Source organism: Hoplias malabaricus, chromosome 12, assembly GCF_029633855.1.
Source record: "Hoplias malabaricus isolate fHopMal1 chromosome 12, fHopMal1.hap1, whole genome shotgun sequence".
NCBI classification, from domain to species: Eukaryota; Metazoa; Chordata; class Actinopteri; order Characiformes; family Erythrinidae; genus Hoplias; species Hoplias malabaricus.
Window position 1 is genome coordinate 32,106,860 of NC_089811.1, and position 19,484 is coordinate 32,126,343.

The 19,484-nt window shown below is 37.8% G+C and overlaps 1 protein-coding gene across 3 annotated transcripts in view; it reads left to right on the forward strand.

Moving 5' to 3' along the window:
- rapgef4a (Rap guanine nucleotide exchange factor 4a) overlaps nt 1-19,484 on the forward strand; it is a 56,850-nt gene that overhangs the window by 26,939 nt on the left and 10,427 nt on the right. For 2 of the 3 annotated variants that reach the window (XM_066641347.1, XM_066641346.1), the window contains 12 exons: nt 4,825-4,897; nt 7,214-7,278; nt 9,800-9,850; nt 9,949-10,055; nt 11,743-11,864; nt 13,380-13,563; nt 14,165-14,249; nt 14,541-14,601; nt 16,359-16,435; nt 16,672-16,818; nt 18,927-19,036; nt 19,321-19,406. In XM_066641347.1, the coding sequence (XP_066497444.1) occupies nt 4,825-4,897; nt 7,214-7,278; nt 9,800-9,850; nt 9,949-10,055; nt 11,743-11,864; nt 13,380-13,563; nt 14,165-14,249; nt 14,541-14,601; nt 16,359-16,435; nt 16,672-16,818; nt 18,927-19,036; nt 19,321-19,406 (1,168 nt within the window). The remainder of the gene's footprint in view (nt 1-4,824; nt 4,898-7,213; nt 7,279-9,799; nt 9,851-9,948; nt 10,056-11,742; nt 11,865-13,379; nt 13,564-14,164; nt 14,250-14,540; nt 14,602-16,358; nt 16,436-16,671; nt 16,819-18,926; nt 19,037-19,320; nt 19,407-19,484) is intronic. The other variant, XM_066641348.1, reaches the window with a different exon arrangement.

Here is a 19,484-nt window from a genome sequence, read left to right on the forward strand (position 1 = left end):
ATATTGTATTTTTATTACATTGAATGTGTTAAAGATTTGGGGAATTGGTGACATTTCAGATCAGTATGTAATTGCTAAAAATGTACAGAAGAACATTTCATAATGTGGGTTGTGCTGTATTTCATGTCCTCTACACTGTCAGAAAAAAATGCACTGTACAGCAACATAGCCACTAAAGGTACAAACAGTGGTTTTAAGTGGAATTGTGTTCCTTAAATGTACATTACATTCTTTTCTTCAGAAGGAGGGGTTAATATGTGTAAGCTTTCATTTTAGAACTGCTTAAAACAAAATAGTGAATAAATCCTGGAGATGAATACCACACAATGCTAAAAATCTACAATTATTATAAGGTTAAATTATGTTCCCTGACTAAAGGTACTGAATATGAACCATTGAGAGTACCACCGCAGTTTTTCTGAGGGTGTAGCAGACATATTGTCAAATTTACAGTAATCATAAGGCAGATTTTATACATATAAAATATTGTAACACCACACACACACACACACACATACAGAGAGTCTTTTTATCTCTCAGAGAAGCATAAAGCCAGCTGTCACGTCTCAGGTGTCTGCACTGACTAATGGACCCAGGGGTGCATGTCATTACTCAAAACACTTATCAACACTTGCTGCTAATAGTCTGCATGGCTTGTTGCAGAGAGTAGATCTTCACACATAACTCTTTGAACCACTGATCATGATATCCACAAATAATGTGTATGTACGTTCTAAAATGTGAATGGAATCATGCCTGTAACAGTTGCTGAATACAGGAGACAGGAGGAAGTGGCATAGAAGCAGGATCATACACTAACAAAAATTCCTTTGAATGATTCAAATCTATTTGTTGGTTGTATGTGGATAAAATATGTTACATCAACACTATTGTTGTATTTTTGTTTAGTTTTCTGGGATACATTTTGTAAGGTAACTAATACTGTATGTTTAAAGCCAATAAGGCTTTGACTAATATATAATATTTTAGCTGACAATTAAATGCTAAATAAATAATGATACCATTTTCCTCTTCTAATGCCCATCTGAAGCCTTGAGAATACTGATGTTTTTTTAATGGTATTTGAGAAACTAAAATAAATAATCCTGTTCAGGTTCATCATTATATGCCATACAGGAAGAAATACATTTTTAACCGCAAGACATCACACCAATTTTTTTTTCTTCTTGTGCATATTCTGCTGGTATAAGCTCCTGTTCCAGTACTACTGATATGTCATCCCTATGCAAAGTCGTCACTGGAGATTGATGATTAGGGGGCTAATCTTTAACCAGAGGGGTCTAGCGGTAATTACCTCATAACAGTAAATTTTTTTGATCCACAAGCAACAAGGAGCTGCTGCTTTTACAAAAATATAAAAATAGAATATCCATCTACAGGTAGAAAAACACAACTGAGTTGTGAACAATTATTAACTCATTATATAAATGTATCTGTAAAATTTGCAGTCAGAATGTCAGGAAAGAACATAAACATCAATTCAGTCTGCCCTAAATACTGCAGTGTTTAATACATGAACATTTTAACTGGATTTTTCAGCAGGCAGTGGTTTTTCATTTTAATTAAAGATTGTAACGTTTTTGCTTGATATGACACTCGTCATCAGGAAACTCACTACACCTTTTCCCTGCATACACAGTGTGTTTTCAAGAAAGCAATACAGACAGATAGCCAACGGCGTCAAAGCCCCAAGTAACAGCAGCAGCTCCCCCAGGTCTTGGGGGGATTGAGATTAGGTAATGTAACAACAACTGACTGATGGTTTATTTCTGTTTGATGCAGCTTGAAAACTGGATTTTGTGGAGCTTACTGTTCTGTACTTGTCATGGATATACTTGTATTGTGTTAGTGTGCATGTTACTCTAGTATTAGATAAACTCTCCAGAGAGCCCATGTTGTAGAGAAAGCACTGTAAGATACATTCATCCTCCTTTTAACTCCCTTGTTCTTCTTGCGTTGGTGCACTTGATCTGTCAAATATAATTGGCTCTTGTGCTTTTAGGCTGTAACTCAATGTGACTTCTTGGTGCAGTGATGTATTCAATTGTGTTCTGCCTTTACCTTAACCCTCATGGAGTAAGCTCATCAGCAAAGAGTATTACATCATAACCCAGCTGCTACTGACTCCAATTGTAGGCCACTGATAGCTGCCTTGTTACATTTTTTTCTTTTTCTGAGCCATCTGATATTCCTTTTTTTTCTGCCATTCGAATAAGTTTGATTCAAGTTCAAGCATGGCATGGAGAATGATATATACTGCACAATAAGGCCCAAACAATATGATAATTTAGTGGCTGAAACAAATTTCTGAATAAAAAAAAATATAGATTTAAATTTGATCTTCAATCGTTTTAATTATAACGTGTTTGTAACACAGTTGTCAGTTCTCACTTGTTAATCTGAAATAACGGCGAAATAAATATTGTCACAAAGGGAGAGGAGATGGCTGGTAATTGCCCTGTATCTGTGTTTTTTTTTTTCTTTTTTACCCCATAAACAGATTACTGAGTCATGTATACCACCAGTATTATCTGCTGAAGATATATCATCAGGTCCTTATCCAAATACACATTTAGATTAATATTATACTGCAGATGAGCCCATTTTTGTATTTTATTTTTTTAAGTTTGTAGTTTCTTGTACTTGTGGCTGTGTCAGAGTGTCTGTGTCAGTCTTTGATATGGAGTGTCTTATCCTGTCTAATCTCTTCTGATTCTCAAATAGTCTAGATTATAGGGATTACAAGCAGTCAGGGACTTCAATCAAACACACCACACACCCACACAGTGGCTCTTTGAGGACGAGACCACTGCTAAGATCCAGGCACGATCACCCACACACTGCCTGGAAATGTAGTTACAAGAAAAGGCTGCTCTGTGGGGATTCCATTCCAGTCTCTGTTAAACTTTAGAAGTACACTTTACAGAAGTGAAAACTGTGCAGTTTCTTTGAAGTAGTTAATGTCATGTTTGAATTCCTGGTATCCATGGCCAATAGTTTACTAAAGTGCAGTTGCTGATATTTGATAAGAAGTATTGTATAGCTAGTGTCTTATGAAGAATATTTAATAATCTACTAATGCCATCGGCATCCATGGGTTGCAGCTGACATCACAGTACAGAGTAGCCCCCTTATTAGGGACCAACTCATTACTCACAACTCATTCATTCATTCATTCATTGTCTGTAACCGTTTATCCAGTTTAGGGTCACGGTGGGTCCGAAGCCAATCCGAAATCACTGGGCACAAGGCAGGAACACACCTTGGAGAGGACGCCAGTCCTTCACTGGACAACACACTCACACATTCACTCACACACTTACAGTTATGGAGACTTTTGAGTCGCCAATCCACCTACCAATGTGTATTTTTGGACCGTGGGAGGAAACTGGAGCACGCAGACATGGGGAGAACACACCAAACTCCTCACAGACAGGTCCCTGGAGCTGTGTGACTGGGACACTACCTGCTACACCATGGTGCCACCCACTCACAACTCACAACAAAAAAAAAAAGATAAGATAAGATAATCCAAGATAGTAGACAGTAAAGTATTCAGTAATAAAATTTTTCAAATAGTTTTTTTCTTTCTTTATTTATTTTTTGTCAACATGTTTAATCCTCATATAGATGTTAAAATTAGAGAAATATAAATATGGAACAGTCTGTGTTGCCCTGTGAAGGACTGGCGCCCCCTCCAAGGTGTATTCCTGCCTTGCGCCCAATGATTCCAGGTAGGCTCTGGACCCACCGCGACCCTGAATTGGATAAGCAGTTACAGATAATGAATGAATGAATGAATGAATGAATAAGTATGGAACACTGACCCATTTATCCGTGTTACGTTTTTAAACAGAGCTCTGTTCATATGTGTCAGTCAGTAGAGGAGTTCCATACTGTAGAAGTGTCAGATAACAAAACTAATAATACTGATTTAAAATACTTTAATTGTATTCGGCTACATCAACTTGTGTATGTTCTTGGTTAATTTGTTCATAAAAAAAACACTCTAACTACTTAAAAAGTATTCACTCCAGATAAGGCATTGCTCTGCAGCCCTATGCCAAGGGTCTGTAAACCTCTCTAGCCAGCACTAGCTCTTTGGGCATTGTGACCTTAGGCTCATGATGCATTAGAGTATACCTTTGCATTGTCATTGTGATTTTGTACATACACTATAGCTTGTATGTTGACATTTTCTTGTAAAATACAATTATATTTGATTAGGCATGCATAGGGCTGTATATCAGTATCATTAGGAATAATGTTACAACAGTATCAGACACATGTCTAGATGTTAACTGACACCTCTAAACTATGACAAACTGGCATTTGAACTGTATGCTGGTAAACATCCAGATGGTCCTTTTCCTCTTTGGCCTGGGAAATATAACAGTTAATCCAAGTGGATGTAGTTGTTATTTCTACCTTTAAATAATGTTTGTATACTGGTATTTTCATATGATCATGTGATCAGGTATTTGTACCAGTACACAGTTTATACTTCTGTGCATTCCTAACTTTCAGGATGTGTAGAAAAGAACAAATAATGCAAGGATGTCTTTGCCTAATTTTTTGAAGGCATGAGTTATATCAATAAACCTTTATGGAGCACTTTTCATTTAGGCAGTTCAAAGTGTTTTACAGTACAGTAGAACACACAAAAAGAGAAAGAATGCATTTACATACAAAGTGCACACAGATTATTTTATTTGTACCAGACATGGATTGAAAAATATGTATAAGCTGAACTATGTTGTCATGTCTGATTTTTTTTGTGTGTGTGTGTTATTATCTCATCAGAAGCATCGTCAGTGCATGGCTAGTCTCCTGGCCCCGCCGTATGGTGTTATGGAGAGTGTGCCCAGTGTTGACAGTGAGTCCACTCCTTCTTTTATAAATTGCTTTTACCACAGTCTCAGTACAGAGTAAAGTTGTGTTATTTAACCCTGAGAAGCCCTTGTAATAATTATTTCTTACTCAATAAGAAAATTTGGGTCATCCTGCTATTGTGATAAATATAGCAACATAGGCTAAGCACTACTTCAGAAAGCCATTGTAACTTGCGGTCTGCTGCTGCATCAAGAAATGCTACCTGAAACACTATTACACAAGGGATGTCAAAATCTTAAAATTATAAACAGAATTCCTACCCAATAAATGAATATCCAAATAGCTGAATATTCAGGGCCAGCCCTTCTTCATATACACAGAGAGCGTAAACTGGTCTGCCTGCTGTCTATTGTTTAGCAAATGATGAAGGGAAGAATCAGACAACTTTGATCATGGACTGTTGGGCAGCTGAAGTGTTGTATCAAGCAAGTATGGGCAAAGCTACAGCCTTGCACGCTCTTTTGTGGCCTTACACCTTACACAGCCTCAGTCTTGCATACCTTAACCAAGCCTTACATATCCTCAAAGAGTCTCAAACTGACAGTGAACTCACAGAAGCCTCATTTTAACCATCCTTTACTCTTTTTAACTGTAATGTTTCAACATCAAGACTCCTGTGTTAGTCTTATTTAGCCAGTAATACATGTGTGTGTTTTTTACATAATTAATGATGAAGAGAAGAATCAGACAACTTTGATCATGAACTGTTGGGCAGCTGAAGTCTTGTATCAAGCAAGTATGGGCAAAACTACAAAAAGTAATTTAAAAGGCAAGGTGATATAACACAGTGGTAAACATGCTTCTGTCCCAACTTTTTTGAAGTATGTTACAGGCTAAGAATGATACATTTTTATATATTTACAAAATGCCATGGTACCACGACATGGTGACTTGACGGTTAGCACTTTTGCCTCCCAACACTGGAATCTTGGGTTCAAGTCCCATCTGGGTGGAGTTTCCATGTTGTCCCAGTGTCAGTGTGGATTTCCTCCAGGGTCTCCGGTTTCCTACCAGTTAAGTGAATTGGCTACTACTTAAAAATATATAAATAAAAAAATACTATTTCTGTGTGTGTTAGTGAATTCTAATGTTATAGAATTAGACACAGCTCTGTTTTAATTTTTCTTGTTTAGCGCTTCCTCTAATAAGTGGAAACTCATAATTATTGCAGTCACTTCAGAATCTTGTTATATTTATATCTGCAGTCATTTGTAATGTATTTAAATCATTGCAATTCCAAACTTTTAAATTAAAAATTGAATCATCATCATCATCTTTTGCGCTTAATCCATTTCAGGGTCACGGTAAATCTCAAAATTATGGATGCAAATTGAAATATCAATAAATATCAGTAACGTTAGATATTTGTTTGAGAAAATAATCAGCACCGGAAAGTGTCAAATGATCAGCACTTGGTAACATTAAAATTATATTTACTGATGTATTTTTTGTACGTGGGAAAAACAGCACAAAAAAGTATTCACATAGCACTGTATGGACACATTTTTATGTCTCATTGCTCAGATAACCAGAAAAAATGGGATATCATTTTTGGCGCATGGCTTTTAGATCTAAAAGACTTTTGGCAGAGTATTTCAAAGTCTAAATAAAGAAGCACCTCTGCTATAAGAGAAAGGATGTGCTGTGGATAAGATTAGAGTATTACTGGACCGGATGCTCTAAATGGGCTGTTTTTCCTGAAGGAGGGGTGTTTATGCTGTAACCTTGTAATGACTGGTGAGCAAACCTCTCCACCTGACCTCCCTCAGGATTTGCTTGTACATGTTATAGCCTCGCACGCTCTTATGTGGCCTTACACAGCCTCAGTCTTGCATATCCTAACCAAGCCTTACATATCCTCAAAGAGTCTCAGATAGCCTCACACACTCATACATAGCTTCAAACAGCCTCCCAGTGAACTCACAGAAGCCTCGTCTTTGAGCATCATTTGCTCTTTTTAACTGCAATGTTTCAACATCAAGACTCCTGTGTTAGTCCTGTTTAGCCAGTAATATATTTGTGTGTATGTTTGTTTATGAATGTGTGTGTGTGTGAAATTATTTAACACATTTAAAAGATAACATATTGTAACTAAGTCATATTTAATCATTCAAATGTTATTTAATTAAACAGAATTGTTTTATTTAGTGTTTGCCTGCAGATGATGTGTCATGTTTTTTACATAATTAACAAAAAATATTTTAGACCATGTTTTTTTCACTCAGAATTCGGCTGTTTTACAATGAAAATAATATTTGCTAGCGACTTTTGTAATCAGATTTTTGATTGTTTTTTATAGGAATGCCTGATAAAGAGAACTTGAGAAACAACTCTGTGGGAACAGTGGCTAAACACTTGAACAAGGTATGAACAAATTATCACAATGCCATTGAAAAACCTTAAAACGTGCCTAAATACTCCTTTGATTGTCTTAGCAACAGGGTGTTTACTAGACTATATACATTGAATATTGCTTTGTTTATGAAAATTTCTGTAGCCTGTAGTGTTTTGAAGCATGCTACACATACAAGTTGGCCTAAGATTTGATCCTATTCCTGTAACTGACGCATATCCAGCCTCCTGTTTGCATGGATACTGATATAATAACATCCTTTTCATGCCGCAGTCTTATGAAAATAATTCAAGGGTTTGCAGGGAATGCAGGGTTTATTCAAAGTTTCGTCCAAATATAAACACAGCAGCAATGGCATCCGTATGTGTCTGTCACATTTCCTGCCCCTCCTTGGCTACTGGTCATTTCCTTGCCCCCGAGCTAGCCTGGCTCACCCCTGTAAATGAGCTGAAGTCATGTGCCTCATCATAGATTTTAAATGGTTTTAGATAGACAGAATTTAAAGTCTAATTAAATAATGTAACTTTTGAGCAGTATATATTTTATATTTATTTTTTCATTTTTGTTTATTTATTTTTTTAAAGCTGTCAAATGATGACATTTGTTCAAGAATAGAATTTACATTTAATCAGAACTACATACGTGACAAATGTTGCACGTGATTGCGTTCACATATACAGCTCCTCCGGGCATACTCCGGAATATTACTGGATTACCCTGCTTATGTGAAATGGGCATAAGTATTTCTGTTCTTTACATGGGTTTGGTCAAATTAGCTCTTATTGATTTTTGTGTTTCTTTTAGCAAATATATTGTTTACCATTAAGTATGTGTGTCATCTTCCATCATATGCAGCCCTGTCCATACAATACAAACACACACACACACACACACACATACAAGCATTGTTTGAGATTGCTGGAGAGACTTCAATTCACAACAAGTTTTGAATTGGGACTTAGCACAATGGACATATTTCTTTTTTTTTTTTTTTTTTGCCTGAACAGTGGCCTTAAATGTCATGTTTCTGTTCAGTTAGACATTTAAACTATATGTCCAAAACGGGGATTCAGCTCTTTGCTGGCACAGTAGTTACATAATATCTATAAAAAAAAAAGCAGAACAACAGAATAGGATGTTCAGAAACAAATACATGTATTCCTAATGCCAAGCATCACCTAGAGGGGTAAAAAACCCCAGCTATTTAATTGTCTGTTGAATTTGACTATGTAGCACAAGGATGAGCATTCATTGTTAGTGGATGTATAGAGGGCTTGTGGAGTGTAATGTATAATTGAAAGATTGTGGGTATTAGAATTCAGTGTGTTAATTTATGTGTATTGGGCATAGCTGTAGGCCAAAAGGCTTTCTCATGGGCTTCCAGAAAGACAGAAGGAGAGCAGCTCCTGAAGCCATGCCTGCTGTTCAGCACACACGTTTCTGTACTCACATCAACAAAAGAAAAAGAATATTTGTTTTTTTAAACATTGCTGACTTTGCTCTTGTGATTGTCAGAAAAAGCATTCTACATGCAGCAGTTTGCTCACTGCCTGATTGCTGTTTGTTCCGAAAATATCGGATAATGAAATGCTGAATGTTTTAATTCGTCAGTCCTGTTTTCATAATGAGATTCTGCTCAATAGAGTGTATGATTCAGGCACAGGAATGAATATGAAGAACACTTATTCTTCTAGGGTTTTAAAATGACCCTTTATCACTGTAAGTGCTGATTAAGTGTGAGTCAGCACATTTTATTTTTAATTATGACTCAGTTCAATTTAGTAGGGTCAGCCATTATGTTTTACAATTAAGGCACAAATCAGAACAGTGTGCTTGAAATATTGATCATTGTTAACAGCTTCTGCCTCTTATGAAGTGTTGTTTTCTCTTAATTTTTAAAGGGTTGATATGGTTTTCTATTGGTAGTATAGTGGTATATATTGATATGTAAGAAGTATTTGTGAATTATCATTACTCAGCAGCAACAATGGAGGTGTGTTTTTGTAATTCTCATGGCAGGGCACTTTCTTAGGATTTTGAATGCAGCTTTTCAGGCTGGTAAAGGATGAAGACCTGATTGATTATTGATGTGTTCTTCAGATGGCATTGTGTGAGGAAGTTGCTACACTTTCAAAGCAGCACAGATAGTGTTCTGCCAAAGAAGGGACTACTATGTAGGGACTACTATGAAGGCTTGAGCTCATTAATGGATAACCAGAGGTTAAAGTGGCAGAAAGCCAACTACCAAAAAGCAGCAAACAAGATTTATGAAAATTATTTATTATTTTTTCTTTAACTGGATACATGAAAAGTCAAATTACTTTTACATCCGTGAATGAACATTGTTATGCTTTAATGGAGGGGTTCCACCACATGGGGACTGCCATGTTTGACATTTGTAAATTTGTGCCATGTTTCATAAAGTAAAAAGTAATCATTTGAGATGTCTCGTATTGTCTCTCATTCATTTGTGTTGCTTCATCATGTTTCCTTTTTGTGTGCCACTGCTACTTTCTACATTTTGTTTTTCAGAAGTCATTTATTGAAAACATTGGCAAACTCCAACCCAAACCCATAATACAGGTATAATCCCATCCCATAAGAAGGTTGACGACTGTGTGAGCCAATCACAGAGCTGGAATGCAGTGCCCTGTTCTGATACATATGTTTGTGACTTACAGGTACCATCAGAGAAGATTTTGCAGGCAGGAAAAGTGCTAAGGAATGCTATCCTTTCCCAAGCTGCTCACATAATACGGGACAGGAAGTACCACCTGAAGACTTACAGGTAAATACAAGTGAAGCAGTGAAATCTCAGTCCATTGAGAAAATCATGCAATGTATAGACTTGATTAAGTTGTGTTCAGTTGCTCTGCGTGAATAAAATATATTAAATCAGTACAATTTTGTAGAATGCTTTATTAGTCCTTCAAATGAAATTTATCATTATGCTGACTAACTCCATTCAGTTTTGGGAAACACACAACATCTCCTTCTGAGCATCATCACCTGGAACAGTGGGGGGTTAAGTGCTTTGCTAAAGGGCACAGTCTGATACACTCAGCCAAATCTCTGGTTGCGATCTCAACTCTCCTATCACTAGGCTACCGTCGTTATGTTTTAGTTTCTGAACACTAACAATTGAGTGGTTTATTTATGGTCTTACACCAGTCTGACTTAGAAAAAATTAATATTAAACACAGAGATTATTAGAAGGCTATGGTATGTTATACTTGTAGTAAAAAAACAACAAGAACAAATAAAAAATACAAATAAAAAACAATACATCAGTTGCATATTAAATATCTGCAAAAATATATACAAACTATACAAAATATATTGTAAACAGTATAACAAATTCTGTTGGAATATTTGATAGAGTAAAAATAAGAATATTTTTTTTTGTTGTGATACTTGTAATTTTAAGTAATATGAACTTAAATAGAGTAACTCCAAGTCACTTCATCCTCTTAACATAGTTAACCACATATAACTTCTTACTAGTGAGTTGTTTGCACTCAGTTCAGTGTGTTATTTTAACTCAAATGATTGAGCTATTAAACGTAAATGGTTTAAGGCAGGCTGTTTCCTCAATCCATTTGAGTTCATTTAACTCTTCACGTTTTACAGTGTACCTGAAAATCGATGCCAATACTCAAATGCTCAAAATCCTCATAAACCTTACAATTTAGTTATATTAACTAACAGATGCTCACATTGGCTATAATCATGCTGAGTGATGTTGTGAAGAGGGAGGGACATCCTACCCACCCTGACAGAATGAAGCCAATTCTCCTCTAATGGACTCCTGGTCGTGGATAGCTGATTATGTCATTGGTGAACGTACTTGCAGTTTACTAATGATAGGGTCAATTCTTAGGCAGCTGTGCCACCTGAGAGGGAGGGTGGGAGAGAGAGAGAGAATTCATTCACTCATTCATTATCTGTAACCCTTATCCAGTTCAGGGTCGCGGTGGGTCCAGAACCTACCTGGAATCACTGGGCGCAAGGCAGGAACACTCCCTGGAGGGGGCGCCAGTCCTTCACAGGGCGATACACACAGTCACACATTCACTCACACCTACGGACACTTTTGAGTCGCCAATCCACTTAACAACATGTGATTTTGGACTGTGGGAGGAAACCGGAGCACCTGGAGGAAACCCGCATGGAGGAAAACACCAAACTCCTCACAGACACCTGGAGTGGGACTCGAACCCACAACCTCCAGGTCCCTGGAGCTGTATAACTGCGACACTTCCTGCTGCACTACCACGCCGCCCTGAGAGATGTAATACATTTTAAGCATGTGAATGGGTACAAATTTGAATCACACTTTTTCAGTTTATGAGGGTAAATATGTTGTCATGTCTCTAAGGTATGATGCTGCAGTTTACTCATTAGAATGTGTGTGTCTGTGTGTGTGTGTGTGTGTGTGTGTGTGTGTGTGTGTGTGTGTGTGTGTGTGTGTGTAGGCGGTGTTGTGTAGGTACAGAGCTGGTAGATTGGCAGATGCAGCAAGGTTCCTGTGTGCACTCTCGGGTTCAGGCTGTGGGAATGTGGCAGGTGCTGCTAGAAGAAGGAGTGCTGAACCAGGGTCAGTTACACTGTCTTGAACTCTAGTAAAATACACACCATATACATACAGTATTAAAAAGGTACACACATCCTGCTACTAGATTGTGTTTGACACTATTTTGCCTTGCTTTTACAAATGTATGTGTTCCATGATTTCTTTATTTGTTAGTTAAAATGCTTCCTTAAACCAACATATTCCTGTTATATTTTCTATTTTTCCATTCATTATGTGATATTCAAACATAATAAATAAGTTTTTTTTTGTTCTTTTTTTTTTTTTATGTAACCTGCTTCGTCACACATCAGTCAACATGCAACTCAATTCTCTGTTGCTGACTCAAGTCCTCATTTCTGCATGTCATTATACTTAGTATTCCACTCTGCCTATAGTGCAACCCTCTCTTAAATACCACTGGGTACATGGGAAAAACAAATAGTCAGATAGGCAAACAAGTAGTTATTTCCTGTACTACTCTTACAGATTGCATGTCCAAAAATGTTGGGATGCTATTCATGTCTCTAACTGCCTATCCTGTTCAGGGTCGCAACAGATCCGGAGCCTGCCTGGACTCACCGGGCGCAAGGCAGGAACACACCCCAGAGTGGGCGGCAGTCCTTTACAGGGCAACACACAAAAACATTCAATCACACACTCACAACTAGGGACACTTTTTAGTCACCATTCCTCCTACCAATGTGTGTTTTTGGCCCGTGGGAGGAAATTGGAGCACCCGGAGGAAACCCACGCGGCCAAGGGGAGAATGTGATAGCAAATGTTTATACTACAAACAGTTATTCTAGTTAGTTAAAGGAAAATGAATGCTGTACATTGTTCCTTACAAACCAGTACTGCCAGTGAGTATTTGTAGATAGAGCACAGTATGTGAAACCTAGTAAACTGGCAATGTTGTGTATTTTTTCAGCCTGCACTGTTACTTGATGTGTAATATTTATTTTTGTAAACTATCACATCTAGCTTTGCTCTGTCACATATAATTATAATGGAATCACAGTGAGTGTGAGTGAGCTGTGTGGCTGGACCCAAACTGATGCTACACTGGAATGAATCAGGCATATAAAGGCTTTGTTGCTCTCTTGGCACATGCTGGCATTTGAGACCAATCCTGATGTAGCACAGCTGCCCCATTGCATGTGATGAAACCTGAGAAAACATCTCTTCCCAGCCAGTTCAGACCACTGAAATAAACACCGTCAGGACAGCACACGTAATGCTAAAACTTGACTGTAGTTTAATGCCTTTTATGACAAGTGAAATTAACATCTATAAAGGCTTATTCCAATGAGTGTCCGTGTCATTACACTTCTTAGGGTAAACCTGACTGAAGCAGCGATTGACAGCTGACCCTTGGAATAATGCTTTAAAAATGTTAATGTAGGTTTGTGCCAGTTGTCATAAAATGCTTGTTTATTACTTTTTTTCATGTAGCCTTATGAATAATGAGCTCACTTATAGAGTTACCACATTTATTACGGCATTGTCATGACCAGGTTTATGTTTTGTATTGTACTACAGTTGATCAGGAGCCGAGCTTCCAAGATAAGTATCTATTCTATCGCTTCCTGGATGATGAACAGGAGGATGTGCCACTCCCTAGTGAGGAAGAGAAGAAAGAGAGTGATGAGGAACTGCAAGACACACTTCTTCTTCTCTCTCAGATGGGTCCTGATGCCCACATGCGCATGATTCTTCAAAAACAGTACGCTCTTGACCCAGAAACATGCGTGACCTCTGAGGCTGTATCATCATTAAATAAACCCCAAGGGCACAGCTATGAATAGGGCTGCTTCAAAATTTAACTAATTTACATTGGCTTCTGTCCTGGGAGCCTTCCTGCTTAGATCTTCTTTAAAGAGAGTTTATCAGAATTGTCGAGGACCATAAAACACTGACAGGAAGGGAATTTTAATGTTATGAAGGAAGAAAGTAGTGTATAGGAGCCTAATGCATTGAAACTTTAGATAACACTTTACTGTATGTCAACATCGTTTGTAAAGCTACAAGACAACTGCATAAGCCCTTTATGACAACTGACAAAATCCTACATAATAGTTTATTCCAACAAGTATTAGTCATAAAAACTGCTTGTTAGAATAAACTTAAAGAGATGTTTGTATAGATTTATGTTCAGCTCATAAAGGTGACAAAGAATGTGGACCCACAGTAAAGCATTTCTAAAATAAATTTGTGACTTTGCTATAATTTACTGTATTTTTTGTTCTTTGTATTAGAGTGAAGAATTCAGAAACTTTTTTCTTCTTTCTTTCTTTCTTTCTTTCTTTCTTTCTTTCTTTCTCTAGGCCTGGCCAGAGAACAGTAGATGACTTAGAGATTATTTATGAAGAGCTTCTGCATATAAAAGCCTTATCACACCTCTCTACCACAGTAAGTAGAAACACTGCTCTCTTAAGTTTCTTTGATGTAACTGCAGCCTCTCAGAAGTCTGTGCATTGTAACCTTGACCAGGAATGTGATTTATTGCTGCATTAAAGCAGGAAAGTCATCAGTCCATAAAACAATAACTGTGTACTTGTGCTTGAAATTAAGTGAGGGTAAGAAGGCTGGGTGATGGTTCACAAAATATTCTCACCAATAATGAGAATAAAATAAACTAATGTCATAAAATAATGAATGATAGGTAAATGTTATTGTTTATGGTAAATGTTTTTTTCTCAGGTGAAAAGGGAGTTAGCAGGTGTCCTCATTTTTGAGTCCCATGCCAAAGCAGGAACAGTATGTAAGTGCAGTAGCCTTCTTTTTAAACTGGTAACTAGGTTAACTTTATATTACACAAACTCAGTTAAGATGAATGAACTTCTGCATAATTAAAATATTAAAATGCGAACACTCTTTCAGAGTGGTTTCATGTGAATACATGAAGTTATTAATAAGCTTTATTGCTTAGAACAGAAAATGTTTACGGACACTGTGCCTTGTCCCTAACACATTGTTTTAAATGGTGTCACATCAGTTTGGAGGCATGGGCAGGGCCAGTTCTCTAAATGAATGCCATTGGCTGATGTCTCCTGGTTCTGTGATTGCCTATCTCATAAATTGTATATGACCTGCCTACTGGCAGAAGCCTTCACCAAAAAACAAACATGGAGGATGATTTTCGTTTTGAAATGGGTAAAATGGAAAATATGAGACGACTCAATGTTCAAAATTATTTTCAGAATATGGTTCAGAGGAGGGAGGCACGGTGGCACAGCAGGTAGTGTCGCAGTCACACAGCTCCAGGGACCTGGAGGTTGTGGGTTCGATTCCCGCTCCAGGTGACTGTCTGTGAGGAATTGGTGTGTTCTCCCTGTGTCTGCGTGGGTTTCCTCCGGGTGCTCCAGTTTCCTCCCACAGTCCGAAAACACACGTTGGTAGGTGGATTGGCGACTCAAAAAAAGTGTCCGTAGGTGTGAATGTGTGTGTGTGTGTCTGTGTTGCCCTGTGAAGGACTGGGGCCCCATCCAGGGTGTATTCCTGCCTTGCGCCCAAAGATTCCAGGTAGGCTCTGGACCCACTGCGAACCCTGAATTGGATAAGCGGTTACAGATAATGAATGAATGAATGAATGGTTCAGAGGCCATCATGTAGCGTCTCTGTACAGTGAGAGCATGCGTAGTACAAAGTAAACATAGCTAATGAACAGGAGTCCACTCCCAAATCAATCGCTTCTTTGAGCATTTGGAAGTAGGGACAGACTCTTGGCAAATGATTCAGAGTGTCAAATTCCAGAGTTGACTCTAAGTTTAGTTTAGTTAAGTCTAAGTTTTCTAACACCTTCCTGTAGCGAACATTATTTCCACATGTATATCATATATTATTATTATCTGAACCCACTGTAAGCAATGGATCATGACTTTATCCCAGAAAATAGCAGCTCTGTGAACTGTGAAGGCTTCTCCCAGTAGGCAGGCCATATATAGTCTATGAGGTGGGCAGTCACAGAACTAAGAGACATAAGCCAATAGCATTTACTGAGAGAAATGGCCCTGAGCCTGCCCCCCAACTGTCAAAAACTCACCCATTTCAAAACCAGAGCATGAAAAATCGTCTTGAGTGCAGAAAGAGGAAGAGAGAAAAGAGCTAACAGGTTTATATTTTACTTTTGATGTTGATGTGAAGTCACATTTAAATAGTATTTAGTAAAGCATATTCATATTGGGGCATCACAATGGTGCAACAGGTCACTGTCAGGGTTCTGGGGTTGTGGGTTCAAAGCAAATCTCAGCTCCTGTCTGTCGTTGATGTGTTTTCTTCCTATGTCTTTTGGTTGGTTATGTCTCTATGATTTTTTTAACACAATATAAAGGAGAGCAGCCATTTTTAATCACTGACTCTGTGACAGTGTAGAGTGTGAGTAAATTGCTTTAAAGCGAAGTATTGCATGAACATCTTGCTTTATATCTCAATGTAATGTGACTAATTTATTGAACTGTGTTTCTTAAATTGAATGTTTTTCCTATGTTTTTCCCTCACCATCATTTCTCTGATGGTCAGTGTTTAATCAGGGCGAGGAGGGCACTTCATGGTACATCATCCTAAAGGGCTCAGTTAATGTGGTAATTTACGGAAAGGTGAGATCATATAAGATTTTCTTGTTCAATGATCAAATAAAACTTTAAAACCTATTAAAGCTAATCATATCAGAGTTGTTTATTTTTATTTGAGTGTGTGCCTATAGCTGAAACCTAGTCTTAGAGAGTAGGTTTGTTGTGAGTAGGCATGTCGTGTCTGGTGTTGAATGGAAATGATGGTGTGTGTGTGTGTGTGTGTGTGTGTGTGTGTGCGCGTGTGTGTGTGTTTGTTTCAGGGTGTGGTCTGCACACTGCATGAAGGTGATGATTTTGGAAAGCTGGCTTTGGTGAATGATGCGCCACGTGCTGCCTCCATCGTCCTGAGAGAGGATAACTGCCACTTCCTGAGAGTGGATAAAGAAGATTTTAACAGGATCCTTAGAGTAAGGCTCAACTCCTTTACTAAGCTTTTCTTCCAACTGCTTCATATCAAAATGAGTTTATTACAACTAGCTTTGTCTTTCATTCATTCTTTATTTTCAGTGTTTGTGTCTGTTCTTTCTTTCGCAATTAACAGACCCCATTTTTAAAAACATTACGATTCTGTGACAATTGTAAATAGAAACAAAATGCGATGATGTGCAAATTATTTAAAACATTGTTTTTGAATTCGATGCCATTCCTAAAAAGCATGGACAGGGGCATGTTTTCATTGTATTGCATCACCTCGTATTTTAACAACATTCTGTAAACATCTGGGAACTGAGGAGACCAATTGCAGTACTTTTGAATGTGAAACGTTTGCCCATGCTTTTTATAGCGTTTTCGGAAAGTGTTGCTGGCATCGGAATAAAAATGGGCATATAAAACACTTAAAAATATTTTCTTTGTATTATTGTCAATGGTATATGGAGTTTGAATCATTTGCACATAATTGAATTCTGTTTTAATTTACTTTCTGCACAGTATCAGGACATGGGATTTGTATGTATTTATTACCAAAACATCACCTAAAAATGCTAAACAAGCAAAGAAAAGAAAGGGGACAAGGATAGGCAGAAGGAGGTGGAATGGACTGGGAAGACTGTGGAGAACACTGAGAAGGTAGAGAAAGATGAGGTGATGGAGGTAGATGTCAAAGGAGATGTGGGGAGAGTTGAGAAAAAGATACTGATGGAGGAGAACAGAGTTGAGAGGGTGAAGGTAAAGGAGGAGAAGGATGGGGAGAAGGAGGAGAAGAAAATGAAGGAGAAGAAGGGTGTAGTTAAGGCACAGGAGATGAAGACTAAAGGAATTGAAAAAATGGTGCAAGATAAGACAAAGAAAGATACTGCTGTAGGAGATTTGTACAACTGTATTTGTATCTCTCTTTTTCTCGGTCTCTCTCCCTCTTTCTCTGCTGTTTCTATATGTCTGTCTCCTCCTTCGTGATCCCCTCCTCTCTCTCTCTCTCTCTCTCTCTCTCTCTCTCTCTCTCTCTCTCTCTCTCTCTCCCTCTCTCCCTCTCATGTTCTATGGTTAAAAGTGATCCCCGGTAATAATAAACATTTTATTTCCTCATCCTCCTGTTCTAAAAAGCTTATATCATTAGATCTCTTCATATTCCCAGTATGAATTATTTTCCTAAGCTTTCATTTCTTGTAACAGGTGAGAATCAAGTCTTGTCCTTAACATAATGATCAAATGTAACATACAAATAAGTACATTACCACTTATTTACTTAATGCAATATGTAATGCATTGCAGTATGTATTGCAGTTGTGCAGTGTGGCACTATAGCAGTCTACTCTGCTCGTCTCAAATCCTTTCCATAATACAGTGCTATTGAACTGTATGTGGATGTATTTCTGTTTGGTAGGAGTCTCCCTCTGCTGGAGACTCTGCAAAAGATTTACTAAAACAATTAAATGCATTCAGTTTCCCCTTATTTCAAATGTAACCGAACAGCCAAGATATTTGTTATCTGAGAAGTTATGTATCTTCATTATATATTTTCTATTATCCCTGCCTTAAATGTATTCTCAGTGGGTCCGCTGTACTCTTTGTGTGTGGAATGAAGTCAGGTTAGGTTTCAGCAAGTGTGTATTAAGTAGCTGCAGATGGTGCCCTAGTGTTTTCTTTTGGTAATCTTCCTGTAAATGTGTCAATTTACCTCTAAAATAAATTAAGTAATCTATATCTATCTATTTATCTGTCTCTCATTAATAATCTACTGGTTACAACAGGCTTCTCTGCATGTCACACACAGGGCAGTGCTAAATGTAAGAGTGTGTTTACACTGATATCCGCCTCAGCATCAGTTAATCTGCTGACCACACTTTACACTCACTGTTACTTTCACAACAGTACTAATCCACCATGCTGAGCCCACCATTCAGTAATCTAGGCTCTGAGTCTGTGTGTGTGTGTGTGTGGGTGAGGGTGTGTGGACGCGTGCACCATTTGCAGTGTAACTGCTGGCATCTGTGAGTGCAAGTAGGGATGCTTTATTTTTGTAAAGAAATTAATGTTAAATAACCAACAAGCAGTGTGTGTGTATGTGTGTGTTTAGGATGTAGAAGCAAATACTGTACGACTGAAAGAGCATGGCGAGGATGTTCTAGTTCTGGAAAAAAGTGACATCAGAGGTTCCAGCCATGCAGCCGGCTCCTCAACGCACAAGTATGTCTCTCCCTCTCTCTCTCTCTCTCTCTCTCTCTCTCTCTCTCTCTCTCTCTCTCTCATAAATTAACACATTGATCTTACTCGGTCTCTTAATAAATAAAATATTTTTCAGTCTTGGTAAATTCAGGACATCACTTTTTGTTGTATATTAGTGGGCATTTTTTAATTGTGCTTTGGATAAACACATAAATTGTCCAAAATATATGCATCTGTAATAATTATCTGCTTTCTCAAGATTCATCTAATTATTTTTGAACACATTATTTAACACATTGCTCCAGGTACACTGTAATGTCTGGAACTGCAGAGAAGATTCTGGAGCACTTCCTAGAGACCATGAAGTTAGATTCTCACTTCTCAGAGTCAGGTAGTCTGCCAACATACAGTAACATTATTACATGATTTGATATTGACCATTACACTGTAAAGTGTTTTGAGCTGCATT